Raw genomic sequence first — 15153 nt, 5'->3', positions numbered from 1 at the left:
TGTCCCCGAGTCTTTAGGTCTGACTCGGAAACGACCTCGGGAACAGGAGGATAAACAATGGCGCCATCAATAACTACCTTGTCGGGATGTAAAGGAGAAAGGTCCAAGTCGGGAGCGATAACTCTGACTTGTTCCAAGAAAATTCTCCAAGACTCCTCGGCACCGTCGGCGATAGAGTCCTCCAACTCGGCGTATGCGTTCCGAGAATTCAGCAAGTCCTTCCTCACGGCCACAATATCTTGAAATAAGCTGTGGTAGCTATCTTGCGCCGTCTTCCTCAGATTAGCCTCCAAAGTGCATTGGGCCCGTAGCTTACCCTCCTCCTCCTTCAGGTGATCCCTCTCCTTCCTCAACCTATCTCTCTCCTCCTTTAGCTCCTTCTCATGTTTTTCAAAAATGCGAAGTCTCCCCTCCAACTCCTCAACCCTCGAGGTTGCACCCAAGGAGCTAAGGGGAGCCTTCTAAAAAATGTCCAAAAGTTTGCCACAAACACCCGTCGTCCTAAAACTCTCCTCGGCCATGGTGGTAAGATGGTTTCGAACAGAAACATCATCCATATGTATAAAAGGATAGATGTTCTTTCGGACGAATGCCATAGCATCCGCCTTAACCCCACCATCGAAGGAATAAGAGCCAGACTCTGAAGTCTTGCGCTTCTTCTTCTCGGGTTCGGAGAGAATTTGGGCAGAGGGGGGTGGTCGGGGCAAACTCGAGGAAGAGATTACAATAGATTGAGTAGGAGTGCCAGTGTTTTTAGGAGGAGGAGGTAGAGGAGGAGGAGAGGTGACCGCCCCGGACCTAGCCCGGGACTTCGCCTTGGCTTCCCGGACCCTTTGGTAGGCCTCCTGAGCATTCTTTTTTGCCATATCTACAAAAGAAAACAAAAGTTACAAGTCGGTAAAATATAAGTCGGCAAAAACTACTCGGAAATAAAGAATGCATGCACTACCTATTTGAGATTGAACGAAAGTCGGAGTTCCCTGAAGAATTTTTCTGGTATCCAAATATGGAGACTTCCCCCACGCTTCTCGGAAAAACCCTACAATGGCCGCCTCCACCTCGTCTAGGTCATCTAGACCAATCTTTTCACAAGGGGTGGCCGGCAGCCAATAAAGGGGAAAGCGAGGGGAGGAATGCTCATCCAGAAAAAAGGGGTGGTGACCCTCTACAGCCTGAACCTTGAAGAAGAAATTTTTGAAGTCGTGGAAAGATTCGTCAAAAAGGGTAAAAATCCTCCGACCTTGAATGGCTCGGAAGGATACCCATTGTTGCTTGTTGTTTAGCCCACTAAAGGGCTTAGTCATATGGAAAAGATAAAAGAAGATTCTCAAGGAAGTCGGGAAGTCCAGAGCGTGGCTTATAAACTGGTAAATCTTCAAAAAACCCCATGAATTGGGGTGGAGTTGAGTAGGGGCAACCTTACAATGGTGCAAAACGGATATCTCGAAATCAGAGAAAGGAAGAAAAACACCCAAACGGGTGGTCATGCATTCATACATGAAGAAAAAATGAGGGGCCTCATTAGCTCTCCCAAACAGACCCGTCTTCAGGACCCGGGATTATCAGTTCATATTTGGGCTCGTCCTCGTCCGAAGTACAGAGCCTATGATGAGTACGAAGGTGGGTAATGAACTCAGCGTCAACCAACGGTTCCTCCCCAAGGACCGTATCGTCAACCCACTGAGAAAGAATGTCTACAAAAGCCATTTTTTATAAAGAAGAAAGTGGCAGAAAACCTACAAAAAGGAAAAAGAAAAAAGAAAATCAAAAAATACGGCCACTAAGGAAGAGAGATTCGAAATCTACAGGTCAACCTATCTACTCGCAAAACAAAACATGCAAGCATAAAGCATGGCATGAAAAAGCAAAACTAACCTTTATCCGAAAATGGAGGTTGGAGAAGAACAGAAATCTTTGAACGCAAGGATGCAACACGAACAGGATAAGAAGAAGTTTGAAAGATTGCAGAAACGGAAAATGGAAAGAGAGGGAAAGTATTTATAAAAAAGGCTAAGGGGCATAATGGTAAAAGCGAGGCAGCCATTAATGCGACTGCACCGTTACCAAAGCCCCCAATCCCTAAATGATCCCTCAACGGACACGACGCTTGAATTGACGTAACTGTCAGAAATCAAAGGTCGCGAAAATCACGTCAGTTTCCAAGATCCGTATTCTCTCAAACAAGTCGACTACGAACCCGAGTTGAATACTTGAACCCAAACTTTAAAGAAAATTTGGGCTCAAGTAGGGGCACTGTTCATACCCTGGCCCAATGCTAAGGGCCCAGGTCCAATCGAAAGGCCTGATCCAATAGATTAAAACCTAGTAAAGCACCCACCTCCACTCAAGAGGTCGGTGTCAACCCCGACTTGGTACGAAGAAGTCGGTTGTGAGATTAGCTGGCAGATAAATACTCATTCAAATGAGTAACCGCCCCTAAAATCTCTCTAACCACTTCATAAAGCTGTATCTTAACCTCCCTAAGATAATGGGACGGTTACCATCCTAAAGATATGGCACTACTCCAACGGTGGTTATTGGCTCACCACTGTAAATACACTGACACCCCTCAGGTATCACTAAGTCCAATACTCTCTAGACCTGCTTACACCTTTGCTAACTTAGGCATTGGAGTGTCTTTGCAGGTACCACCCCCCATTCACACGCGAGCACAAGTCGGACGGAGCCTCCCGAGTTGCGAACCTACCTGGAGTCCTCCTCTATTATACGCTTGGGCCGCCGAACGCCATCCATTGGACTAATCTCCGGTTACCTACCGTAACATTAATATTATTTTAGATAAGATAATTGTTTCATAATATCGATTAAACAAGTTTATTACGTTACTAGCAGCTTAATGAAGTTTAATAAATATATCATTTAAAAATATAAATTCAATAACTCGAAACATTGTTAAATTATGACATTAAAGTAATATATTAAAGACGGTAAATATCTAAAAATAATTATCGAAAAGGTGTAATAAATGAAAAAAAAAACTTAGCATGTAATATACTATTTAAACAAAATTATTGTTTAAAACATTACTAATTTAAGCATCGAAATGTATCTACAGATTATATTTTCGATCTAATTTCAATTTATTACAGATTAGAATCTCAATAACTTATTAACTTAAAAATCTTATATCAAGTACGAACAAATATATATTATATTAAATAATTTAATTAAATAATATTTTAAATTATTTTTAGGGTCTAATTAATTTGTATTTTAAAAATATAAGTTAAAGCTATTAATAATAAAATATTTTAAATAATTTATTTTAATAAATACATAATAAATATATTAATTTAAATTTTGTATTATTTCTGTAAAAAAATTTTAATTGATAACTTTATCATATATCTTAAAAATACTTATAAACTAAATCTTTATTTTTATTAGATAAAAATATTTTTACGTGAATAGTTATTTTATTTTATTTTTTAAAGATGGATTCTATATATTGTTGCTTTGTTTCATGAAGAGATTCGGATCCAATGACGTGGTGCCAAAGGCATGCATTGTCTCTTAGCCTCCAAACTCAAATGGGATGAATAATGATTGCTCCCTTGAAAAGAGACCACACCTCATAAATTCAAAGTCGGTGTATAAAAAGATTTTGTTAAATCTATTTTTTCAAATGAATTTCAATATATAATATTTTTACTCGTGAAAGTAATAAGTTCATTGAATTCAACGAAGATTCGCTTCCAAGACAAGAAAGAAAATTCGGTTATAAACAAGTGCTATAAACTATAAAGTACCTTTTTCCAAAAACAACGGATTCTCACTCACCATATAACTCTACATTGAGAAATTCTTCGCAATACTTATGAATTGGAAGAGTGGGCCACCATACACGCTTCCACTTCATATAATATCTTGGTTTAATTTGGTTATCATTTTTTTTTACCATGATATTTTTCGGTTCACAATATTAAGAACTAATCTGAATTTTATTTAAATATTTATCATTATTTAATAAATTACTGTATATACAAGACATGATTTAAATCTTTCATATTTATTTAAGTGGACAAATGAGCTGACTATTCGACTAAATTAAGCGAGATAATTTCGGTTAGAGAAATTCTCCATATACAAGCATTTTTTTATACAAGTCTTTACAAGTTATTATATTAACGCGCTTGAACGTTACTGTACGTTCTTCTTCCTCTTCCTCTTCTTCTTTTTTTCTTTCGTTTCTTACTTTCTCTTCTCTTCTCCTTCAACCGTTACTGCACAATTTCACTGCATCGTCTTCTTCTTCTTGCTGCACATTCTTCTTCCTCTTCCTCCTCTTCTTCTTCTTCTTTTCTTTCGTTTTTTGCCTTCTCTTTCTCCTTCTTTATTTACGTGCTTTTCTCTTTGTTTTCTTTTTTCGTTATTCTTGATTTCCATTATTTTTTGATATGAAGCTCTGAAATCATTTTTGAAGAAGAAGAAGCAGCAGAATATGAGGAGGAGAAAGAGAAAGAGTTCTGAATTATGCATAAAGTGTCCTTTGGGTGTATTTTCTATAATCGTTTGGGTGTATTTTCTGTAATCGTTTGGGTGTATTTCTGAAGTTTCATTATTTTCAAAACGATTTCAAAGCTTGATTTCAGAAACCATGAAAATCGAAAAAAAAAAAGAATACCAGTAATAAACGAGTAAAACAACTAATGAAAAGGCAAAGAGAAAACGAAGAAATATCGTTTGGGTGTATTTTCTATAATCGTTTGGGTGTATTTTCTATAATCGTTTGGTGTATTTCTGAAGTTCTATTATTTCAAAACGATTTCAAAGTTTGATTTCAGAAACCATGAAAATCGAAAAAAAAGAAGCAAGAATACCAGTAATAAATGCAAGTAAAACAACTAATGAAAAGGCAAAGGAATAACGAAGAAATATCGTTTGGGTGTATTTTTCTATAATCGTTGGGTGTATTTTCTATAATCGTTTGGGTGTATTTCTGAAGTTTCATTATCTTCAAAACGATTTCAAAGCTTGATTTCAGAAACCATGAAAATCGAAAAAAACGAAGCAAGAATACCAGTAATAAACGCAAATAAAACAACTAATGAAAAGGCAAAGAGAATAACGAAGAAATACATGGAGGAGGAGAAGAAGAAGAAGGAGAAGAAGAGGAGAGGAAGAGGAAAGGAAGATGAGTTGTTCATAATCCACGTGAGTAAAGAGAAGAAAGAAGAAAAGAAGAGGAGAGGGAAAGGAAGATGAAGATGAGTTGTTCATAATTCACGGTGAGTGAAGAAGAGGACGAGGAAGAGGAAGAGGAAGAGGAGTCGTTCATAATTTACGGTGAGTGTAGCGCTTTGGAAATTAAATAACGCATTAAAAGACTCTAATGTGTAGCAACTTGTAAAACTTGTAAGTCAAAAAGACTTGTATGTGTAGCAAGCCTCATTTGGTTATTTATTTTTTGGACTTTTGGTTGTCTATGATATTTTTCAATCCGGCAGGCTAAAAATTAATTTGTCGTGGGTCTATCGCGGGCCATTGAATTGTTACATGTATAAAATAGAATTCGAATTTTCAACACTTGTTTAAGCGAACGAATCAGTTGACTATTATTCATTTATTCCCTATAATTATTTACCAACATACCATCCGAACAAAACATTAGGAAGCTTTTTGGGCATGCATGGCTTCTTTGTTGCTGGGTTATAGGTTTGTTTTTGTTGTGGTTCAAATGGTTGGATTGGGCAAATCAAGAGGAGGAGGTGGCTGACAAATGTGGCATCTGATAAAAGCCACAAGCATTTTGTTATCAATGTGGATACCGAATAAATCTTGCCACTTAATAAAACCAAGCCCTTACATTACAAGTGCGAAATGACACAACTCACAAGTGAACATAGGATTTGTTTATATCACACGTACAAAATGATCAATTTAATTTAGAAAAAATTTCACTCTCCTCTCTTTTCTTGCAAGATGTTAAAATGACATTCTCCTTCTCTCTATTTTAAAAATGTATATTCTCTTTTTTTTCTAACTTTTAAAAAATCTCTTTTTTAATTTATTTTAAACTTTTTATGTTAATTAATGTTAACCTTATCCATTTTTTAATAAAAAATAAATTATTTTTAAAAAATACCATTAGCAAAAATTTTATTTTTTATCATTAAATTTTGTTTACTAAAATACCCTTTAATAAATTATTCTTTTATTGATTAAATTATATTTTTAAAAAAATTTAATAATTATATTATTTTTTCTAAAATATCCTTCAATAATTTTTTAATTATTAAATTATAATTTTATCAAAATTTTTGTTAACAATTTTTTTATATTTTATTATTAATTTTTCGATATCTATATATATTATTTTAACATTAAATAAAAAATTTTAGTAAGATTATTTTTCAATATCAATATATATTAATTGTTATATACAATGGTAAGATTTTTTTATTTAATGTTAAAATAATATATATTAATATCAAAAAATTAATAGTAAAATATAAAAATACTTGTTAACAAAAATTTTGGTAGAATCATAATTTAATAATTAAAAAATTATTGAATGATAGGTATCTTAGAAAAAAAATAATTTAATTATTATTATTTTTAAAATGATTTTGGTAAAAATATAATTTAATCAATAAAAAAATAATTTATTAAAGGATATTTTGATAAGCAAAATTTAATAATAAAAAATAAATTTTTTACTAATGAGTATTTTTTCAAAAAATAATTTTATTTTTCTTAAAAAATGGATAAAGTTAATATTAGTTAACACAAAAAATTTAAACTTGATTAAAGATGAGGTTTTTTAAAAGTTAGGAGGAAGAGGAATGTACATTTATAAAATAGAGAGAAAAGAAGTGTCATTTTAACATCTCGTAAAAAAGGAGAGTTGAATTTTCTCTTTAATTTATCATCACAGAATTAAATTATTAAACTAAATTAAATTCCTTGACTAATTTGGAATCAATACTAATAGCATGGAAATTATTCAAAAAAAAAAAAGAGAATATAATTCCTTTAAGATTCCCAAAATAAAATCAAAATAAAATAGGTCTTAGTTACTAATACAAGAATTGAGTGGATTTTTAAGGTTATAAATAAAATATAAAAAAATACTCTTAACTCCATATAACATCCCTACCTTCTAGCCTTCTCCCTTGTCAACATCTCACAATTAAAGGTAAAGTGGTTCAAATAAGAAAAAGGCAATGGATTTTTAAGGTTTAAATAAAATATAAAAAAATACTCTTAACTCCATATAACATCCCTACCTTCTAGCCTTCTCCCTTGTCAACATCTCACAATTAAAGGTAAAGTGGTTCAAATAAGAAAATGCAATTTGTTTTAGTATACATACTAACACTTGGACTTTTTTATTTTTAATTTTTTTTTTAACTTTGGAAGATTTGTTTAACTCACTGAGAAATGCAGTATCTTGTCAAGCCATGAACATTGTGGTTGCTGATACATAACAAAATTAAACAACTCACTTAATTAACACCACCAATTAGCCTCTTGCTCTTGCACTAACAAGTGCCAAATGACACATCACAATAGTTCAACTTGTTAAAAGTGGTTATTTGTTAACTGACATTTTATCTTCTACCTTCAACTTGTCATACTTATATTGAGAAACGGATAACATCATATTTATATTTTAAGTATATCATATAATTTAAATAGTAAAAAGAATTAGTGCATAATCTTAGATATTGTCAATATATATATATAATTTACTTTTCATGTCATCATCAATTATAAGTTTTTATACTACTAAACATTTTATATTCTAGTAACCATTGATTCCTTTCAATATTGCAAAACTCATTTTCTCTTAAATAAGTTCTCGATGTTAAATCATGTGGATAAGAAATAATAGTTAACTCTGTAAAATTTGTTTAATTTTATTATAGGCAAAAAATTCCATAACTATATTAGTAATCTACAATCAATGACCATGAAAATAGTACATCATTTTGCAATTAAATATTTAAATGCATTTAAACCTCAATATTCCAACATCAATATCCATCAACATTATATTATTCTTCCTTGCTTTTTCATGTCTGTAACATATTATTATAATAAAATATAGAATTCTTTGTCTTTATTTTTAGTTTCTCATAGTATTCCACGGATTAAAAGCATCAAGGACTAATTTGTCATGAATCATAACTCTATTTGAAAATTTGTTGTTGGCTAATAAATTGTTTCGTACATAAGACGAAATTCAAAACCCGACACTTACTTAACGGATTAGTAATCTAGACTCGTCTTTATAATATTACATGTGCTTGTATTTATATTGAAGATACAGAAACTGAAAGCATAGTAGTGAGTAGTGAGGAGTGTGAACTTTTTTTTCTTCTTTTTCTGAAAGCTTAGAAGATTGTATGAACTTTGAATGTGTTGTTACCTGAAAAGCTGAAGAAGTTAGTTATATATGGCAGAAGACAGATATGAAACCTGTTCTGAAGGTTCTGCATGTTCTCAAATGGGAAGCAATAATAAGTGCAAGCATGTGTTTGATAGATTATGCGGTTTTGCACCTTCATGGAATTGGAACACAAGCACTACAACCACACCAGCACCACCACCAAGTGGCAGAAGAATCTTCCATAGAGATGTTGAAAAAGAAGCATTCCAATATGCAAGTAGTAGCCATTGCCTCTCATCCTACTACAGTGTCTTTGTTGTTCGCCTAGCAATCATGGTATGTGATAATTGCAATTTGACCCTAGTTGATAGATAATTGAAATTGAAATATGAAGAGTAGTAGAAGTAGAACCTGATTTTGTTTTTGTGCAGGTGATGCTAGCAATCTTGATAGGGCTACTTACTATTCTAACATGGCATTTCACCAAGATTTACACAACAAAATCACTCAAAACCCTGGCATATGATCTGCGTTACGAGCTTCTTCAACGCCCAATCTTGAGGATGTGGAACATTCTGAATTCTACGGCCGAGATCACCACGGCTCAGGTGAAGCTTTCTCAGTATGTGATCAGGCGTTACAGCAACCCTGTTAATCAAGCAGAGCAAGTTGAGGTTCGCCTTAATTAGTTTCTTACTATTTCATTCAAAATTAAACTCTTTCTTTCCATGTTATATTAGTTGGGACCATGCTGTTAGCACTTAACATGTTTGATACAATGTCAGCACTTACCATATAAACTTGTTAATGTCTTGATTGTTCCAACTCTAGCAGCTGTATGAAGCAATGAGGGCTATAACATGGGCATTGTTTTCTAGTAAGAAAGCTCTGAACTCCATAACCATCAATTATAAGAATGGATTTGTCCAAGCTTTCCATAGAGATCTTAAGGATAACAACACATCTTACATCTATTCGGATCTCTCAAATTACTCTATGGTTGCTAGTGAGATGAACTCCTTTTCGGCGCATCAGGCTTGGAATGATAAGGCCATTCATGGTAACAAATCAGCAATTTGGTACCGTGAGCCGCTTGATCCTGTCACTGGGGATAAGATTGGGAAAGCTATGCAGATTGCGCCGGAAGACTTAATCAACATAGCTGGCCTTTCACAAGTACCTGATGGTGTGGCCTCATGGCATGTTGCAGTGAGCAAGTTCACTGATTCGCCATTGCTTTCAGCAGCATTACCTGTTTGGGATTCTTCTAATAAGAGTATTATGGCAGTTGTGGGTGTCACAACGGCGCTTTATAGCGTTGGACAGCTGATGAAGGAGCTAGTTGAGATGCACAGTGGTCACATGTACTTGACTTCACAAGAGGGTTACTTACTTGCAACTTCCACAAATGCACCTCTGCTGACAAATTCAACAAAGCATCCAACGCTTAAGATGGCGGTTGATTGCGAAAATGAAGTGATCAAACTTGGTGCTGAGTGGTTGCAGAGAGCTTATGGAAACCATTCTCCTCCTAGTCATGAGGTTCATGTAGAAAATGCCAAGCTAGGCCACCAGCAATATTACATTGACTCTTTCTTCCTAAACTTGAAGAGACTTCCTTTGGTAAAGTTTTAAGACACTTTTCCTTTCCTTATCTTTGATCCTAACTCCTATTCATAACACCACTTTTAAAATTTCAAAGGCATCTTTAAATGTAGAATATAGTGAGTGATCACTCTTTCACCCTATTAATTTAGCTACTATCCTATTGTAGAATATCATATGAATTAATGACCTATGCTTTGCAGGTGGGGGTAATCATCATACCAAGAAAGTATATCATGGGGCAGGTTGATGAAAGAGCCTTCAAAACTTTGGTTATTCTAATATCTGCATCATTATGCATTCTAGTTATTGGATGTGTTTGCATTTTGATATTGACGAATGGAGTGTCGAAGGAAATGAAACTAAGAGCAGCATTGATAAGTCAGCTGGAAGCAAGAAGAAAGGCAGAGGCTTCAAGCAACTACAAAAGCCAATTTCTTGCGAACATGAGGTAAGTTTTTTTCAAGTATGAGGCTGATTTATTCAAAAGTTTATAATTTAAGGTGTGTTTGTGAGTTTTGAATTTGGATTCATTACAGTCATGAATTAAGGACACCGATGGCAGCAGTAATTGGGTTGCTTGACATTCTTATATCTGATGACTGTCTCACAAATGAACAATACTCAACAGTTACTCAAATAAGAAAATGCTCAACCGCACTACTCCGTCTTCTTAACAACATCTTGGATCTTAGCAAGGTTGAGATATACGCTAAGCTTTCTGTTCAACACTAACAAAACTGCACTTCCCAAAAGCTTCCTAATAGTTAATTAATGTAGGTGGAATCAGGAAAACTAGTCCTAGAAGATGCAGAATTTGACTTGGGTCGTGAACTTGAAGGGCTTGTAGATATGTTTTCTGTCCAGTGCATTAACCACAATGTAGAGACTGTTTTAGATCTGTCTGGTATGTATTCATAATTCCATGAGAGATTTCAATTCCTAAACACACCCTAAAAGTAGATCATGAGAAGTACTTTTTGACAAGCTTTTGATGCATCTAGTCATGCCCATTTTCCTGCAGATGAAATGCCAAAGGTAGTAAGGGGTGATTCTGCTAGGGTGGTTCAAATTTTTACAAATTTGATCAACAATTCAATAAAGTTTACTCCATGTAAGCCAAACCTTTATAATTGGAATAGTTTACCTGGTTGGAATATTAATAATAAACAAAAATAAATACATGCCCGAATGTTGCAAATCACATTTAAACAATGGAATGAGGTTAAACATTGAGTATTGTGTGTCTTACTATGTGTTGCAGCTGGTCACATCATTCTGCGAGGATGGTGCGAATACCCAAATTCTTGCAATGGTAGTCCAATTTTTCCACTTGAACAGAAGAAATCACGGTGTATACAAAAGGCTAGAGAGAAGCAAAATGCAAACAATGAAAAGAGAACAACTAAGAGAGATAACAAAGTGATACTTTGGTTTGAAGTTGATGACACAGGCTGTGGTATGAACCTGAAACTATTGTCTGGAATACTATATCTACAACTATGGTTTCTTTCTATATGTTATATCCCTCATTCATCCATATGAATTCTATTACATTTTCATAGGCATTGACCCAAGTAAATGGGATTCTGTGTTTGAAAGCTTTGAGCAAGCTGATCCATCAACTACTCGATTGTAAGTATTTAAATGTTCAAGAAATTCAAGATAAAGTCTTCTATAAGTTACTTACTACTTAGCTAACAGCTAGTCATGGGTCATGATATTATCCTATGAGATTGTTATGAAACTAAAAAGTTAATATGAAATTTATCTCCAACAGTTTAGATAACATTTTGAATGCTATGATTTATCGAGTTCTGAAGCCTTTGATCATTTCAGGCATGGAGGCACTGGTCTTGGTCTCTGCATTGTCAGAAACTTGGTGAGTATGATCCTTGATGTGTCAAATTTCACACAAACACAATACAATCACCACTCATGTTGTGAGTTTGAAATATGATTTCTAATTGCTTCTGTGGGGTGGCAGGTCAATAAGATGGGCGGAGAAATCAAGGTTGTCAAAAAGGAGGGCCAAGGAACACTCATGAGATTATGCTTAGTTCTCAGTACACCTATTGATGTCACAGAGCAACATTATGCATTGGATTTTACTGACAATAGCTTAGTGGTTAGTAGAATCACTATTTTCCTTGGCAAACAATATTTGAGAAAATAAAAAATTATATTGATGTTGATATAGATATGAGGAAGAATATTTTACTGCCTTATGTTGAGTTGTAGATAAAATATAACAAACATTTTCGGCGAAAAAAATGACTCTTATATAAAGTTTAAGTCTTATATGGAAGTATAACCTTATGCGAACTGATATAATAGAAAATCACTTTAAGGATAACAAGCATTTCTTAAGTAAGAAGTTTCAATGCAGGTACTTCTCGCACTGCATGGCAACATGAGTCGCTTGATTACTTCCAAGTGGTTACAGAAAAATGGGGTTTGCACTATAGAAGCATCTGAATGGAATGGACTAACACAGGTTTTGAGGGAACTCTTTCATGCAAGAAGTCCAGTCCATAATAACAATAACTTTGATGCACATTATCCAGTAACTGAGGGATTGAAGTCTAAATTACTCAGCATACAAGACATGAAGAACCCGGTTTTCGTCATTGTTGTGGACATTGGGCTACTTGACTTGAGCACAGACATATGGAAGGAACAGCTTAACTTCCTTCATAGATACTTTGGGAGAGCAAGGTTTGTGTGGATGCTAAATCATGACACATCCAATAACATAAAGATGGAGATTCGTCGGAAAGGGAATGTTTTGATGGTCAACAAACCCCTTTATAAAGCGAAAATGGTTCACATTTTGGAAGCAGTCATAAAGGAGAGAAATCTTGAGCTGCAAAAGAGAAATAATATGATTGGTCCAAGGACCACTACAAAAGAGGGCGAGTTGCATGAATTTCTTGAGATTGATTCTACTCATTTTGATGCTGGTAGCTCTGATGATTCGGACACTTCCGAAACGGTTGGTTCTAATCCTGTTAGTGTCGATGGAGATAAACAAATTGAATTGGTGACTAGATCACCCGCATCATCAACATACAAGATCAATAACTGCTTAGTTGGATTAACCAATGAAAATTTGGAAGATACTAATAATGCAAGGAAAGAAGAGTCATGTCAGAGTAGCCCCAGTTCTTCCAAACATGCCATTGAAGAAAGTGACCCTAAATCACTGTCCACTAAAGAACCATCTCAAGGTGGAGATTCTGAATGTGGCGAAACACAGAGGGCTGCCGGCCCAAATAATAATGCCGTCAATGGAAAAAATTCTCTTGAAGGCCTGAGGATATTGCTTGCAGAAGATACTCCTGTGCTTCAAAGGGTAGCAACCATAATGCTTGAGAAAATGGGAGCTTCTGTTGTTGCTGTAGGTGATGGACAACAAGCAGTAGATGCTCTCCATTGCAAGCTAGGTGTTGATGACTGCAGAAGGGATTCTCTCCAGAAGGAAAGAAACATGAGATCCCAAACAGAGATTTTGACTTCACCATATGACTTGATCCTAATGGATTGTCAGGTATGAAGTAGGGGAAAAAAAAGATAATATGTTTATACTGTTATATTTAATAACTTAGGATATGGTTTAAAATTGTGGCTATGGTTAATTTCTTGCAATGTAATTGCAAATATTACTGCAACAATTGTGGTTGTGATTGCGATTGCCAATCTTAATTTAGAACAATTGATAATACTGGTACACCGAAATTGTAACATACATAAATACTTACATACATACATGCATATTAGGTAGTTTTTTCTTCTTCTTTGTTTTTTTCACAAGCTTAAATATCATAGTGAATTATATAGCCTAAATGTTCTGATTCTTTGTGTCTTTGTGAAAAACAAGATGCCAAAGATGGATGGTTATGAAGCAACAAAAGCAATAAGGAAATCAGAAGTGGGAACAGGATTGCATATTCCAATTGTTGCCCTTACAGCTCATGCAATGTCATGTGATGAAGCCAAATGCCTTGAAGTTGGCATGGATGCTTACTTAACAAAGCCAATTGACTTCAAGCAAATGGTGTCCACCATACTTTCACTCACCAAAAGAAAAACATCATGACTTCAGAAATAGAGAGCCTAAGATAACAAAGGGTTGCCTTAGAAAACAAGCCTATAAATAGTTGTATAGAAGCTTTTACCTTATAGTGGTTAGCTCTTTTTTTTTTCTTTTTTTGTGACGGTTGAAATCATAGCTGTCATATGTATGATCTCAAGAACTATATATAGTCCAATTTTCCTGACATAATAGTTCACTTCACTAGTAACAGTAATTGTCTTAAGCTTGATGCTTTTCTTGTTATTGCATATTACTGCAGAGAGCACAAGTAAAAGGAGTAGGGGCCCGCTGGAATAAATCTTTGCAATGCAAGCATATATATTTTGAGTTTTAATTATGGAAGAATGTTACTTTTGAGAAGGTTTTATTTCCTGCTCTTGTACCTCATTAGATTCAAGACAACAAATAGAGTTTCAGATGGATATATTTATTATTGAAATAAAAGAAAGAAAAATAACAAATTTCGTCCAATTATATTCTACCATACATGGTTGAATCTATGAAGACATAATTTACAATGAGATGCTATGATATAATAGGCAATTCAAATAGTCAATACCATTTAAGGAGAAAATGACTTGTTCTTTAGTTCTTATCCTTGATATTCAAAAATTTGTAGCCTTGTAGGTAATAATCATAGAGATTAATTTCTATTCAATAGGAGTAATTAGGAATATAAGGCTTATTATATTAGTGATGGTAACTTGGTAAGGGTGTTTTAAGGCACAAAGTGTTAAAAAGTATTTCGTAGTCCATGTTAGGTCTTCGCCCATATTTTTTTGTTTTGAGTCCACATATGAAAACGTTAATCTTTCTACGATTAAAAAAAAAACAGAATTATCATGAGCTTTTTTTTCTGTCTAAACGGTATTGGGCTAACTTCTGAATTAAAAGATACAAGGTTGTTGGGCCTTTTATAGTAAATGCAATTTGAACAAAAAGAGAATAACTGTCCAAAAAGAAAACAGAGCAAAAATGTCAAAAACGGAGCAAATGAAAAAGCAAAAGAACAAAATGGCCCATGCAGGTCTCGAACCTGCGACCTTCGCGTTATTAGCACGACGCTCTAACCAACTGAGCTAATAGGCCAGTTGCT

At 34.4% G+C, this 15153-nt stretch overlaps 1 protein-coding gene and 1 non-coding gene across 2 annotated transcripts; one reads left to right on the top strand and one right to left on the bottom strand.

The window, feature by feature from the left end:
* The first annotated feature begins 8298 nt into the window (after positions 1-8298).
* On the top strand, positions 8299-14424 carry LOC130981931 (histidine kinase 1-like). Its single transcript, XM_057905699.1, has 13 exons — positions 8299-8692; positions 8788-9030; positions 9191-9979; positions 10165-10412; positions 10501-10660; positions 10742-10868; positions 10986-11075; positions 11226-11420; positions 11527-11596; positions 11801-11843; positions 11949-12089; positions 12351-13511; positions 13842-14424. Exons 1-13 carry the CDS (start codon positions 8423-8425, stop codon positions 14058-14060), a joined length of 3756 nt encoding a protein of 1251 aa, XP_057761682.1. The 5' UTR covers positions 8299-8422; the 3' UTR covers positions 14061-14424.
* Positions 14425-15072: 648 nt separating this feature from the next.
* TRNAI-AAU (transfer RNA isoleucine (anticodon AAU)) lies at positions 15073-15146 on the bottom strand. The gene has a single exon. It is a non-coding gene; the product is annotated as a tRNA-Ile (tRNA).
* Between the last annotated feature and the right edge of the window lie 7 nt (positions 15147-15153).

Source organism: Arachis stenosperma, chromosome 5, assembly GCF_014773155.1.
Source record: "Arachis stenosperma cultivar V10309 chromosome 5, arast.V10309.gnm1.PFL2, whole genome shotgun sequence".
Taxonomy (NCBI): Eukaryota; Viridiplantae; Streptophyta; class Magnoliopsida; order Fabales; family Fabaceae; genus Arachis; species Arachis stenosperma.
Note: the sequence above shows the minus strand (reverse complement) of the source record. Positions and strands in the feature narration are given on the sequence as shown.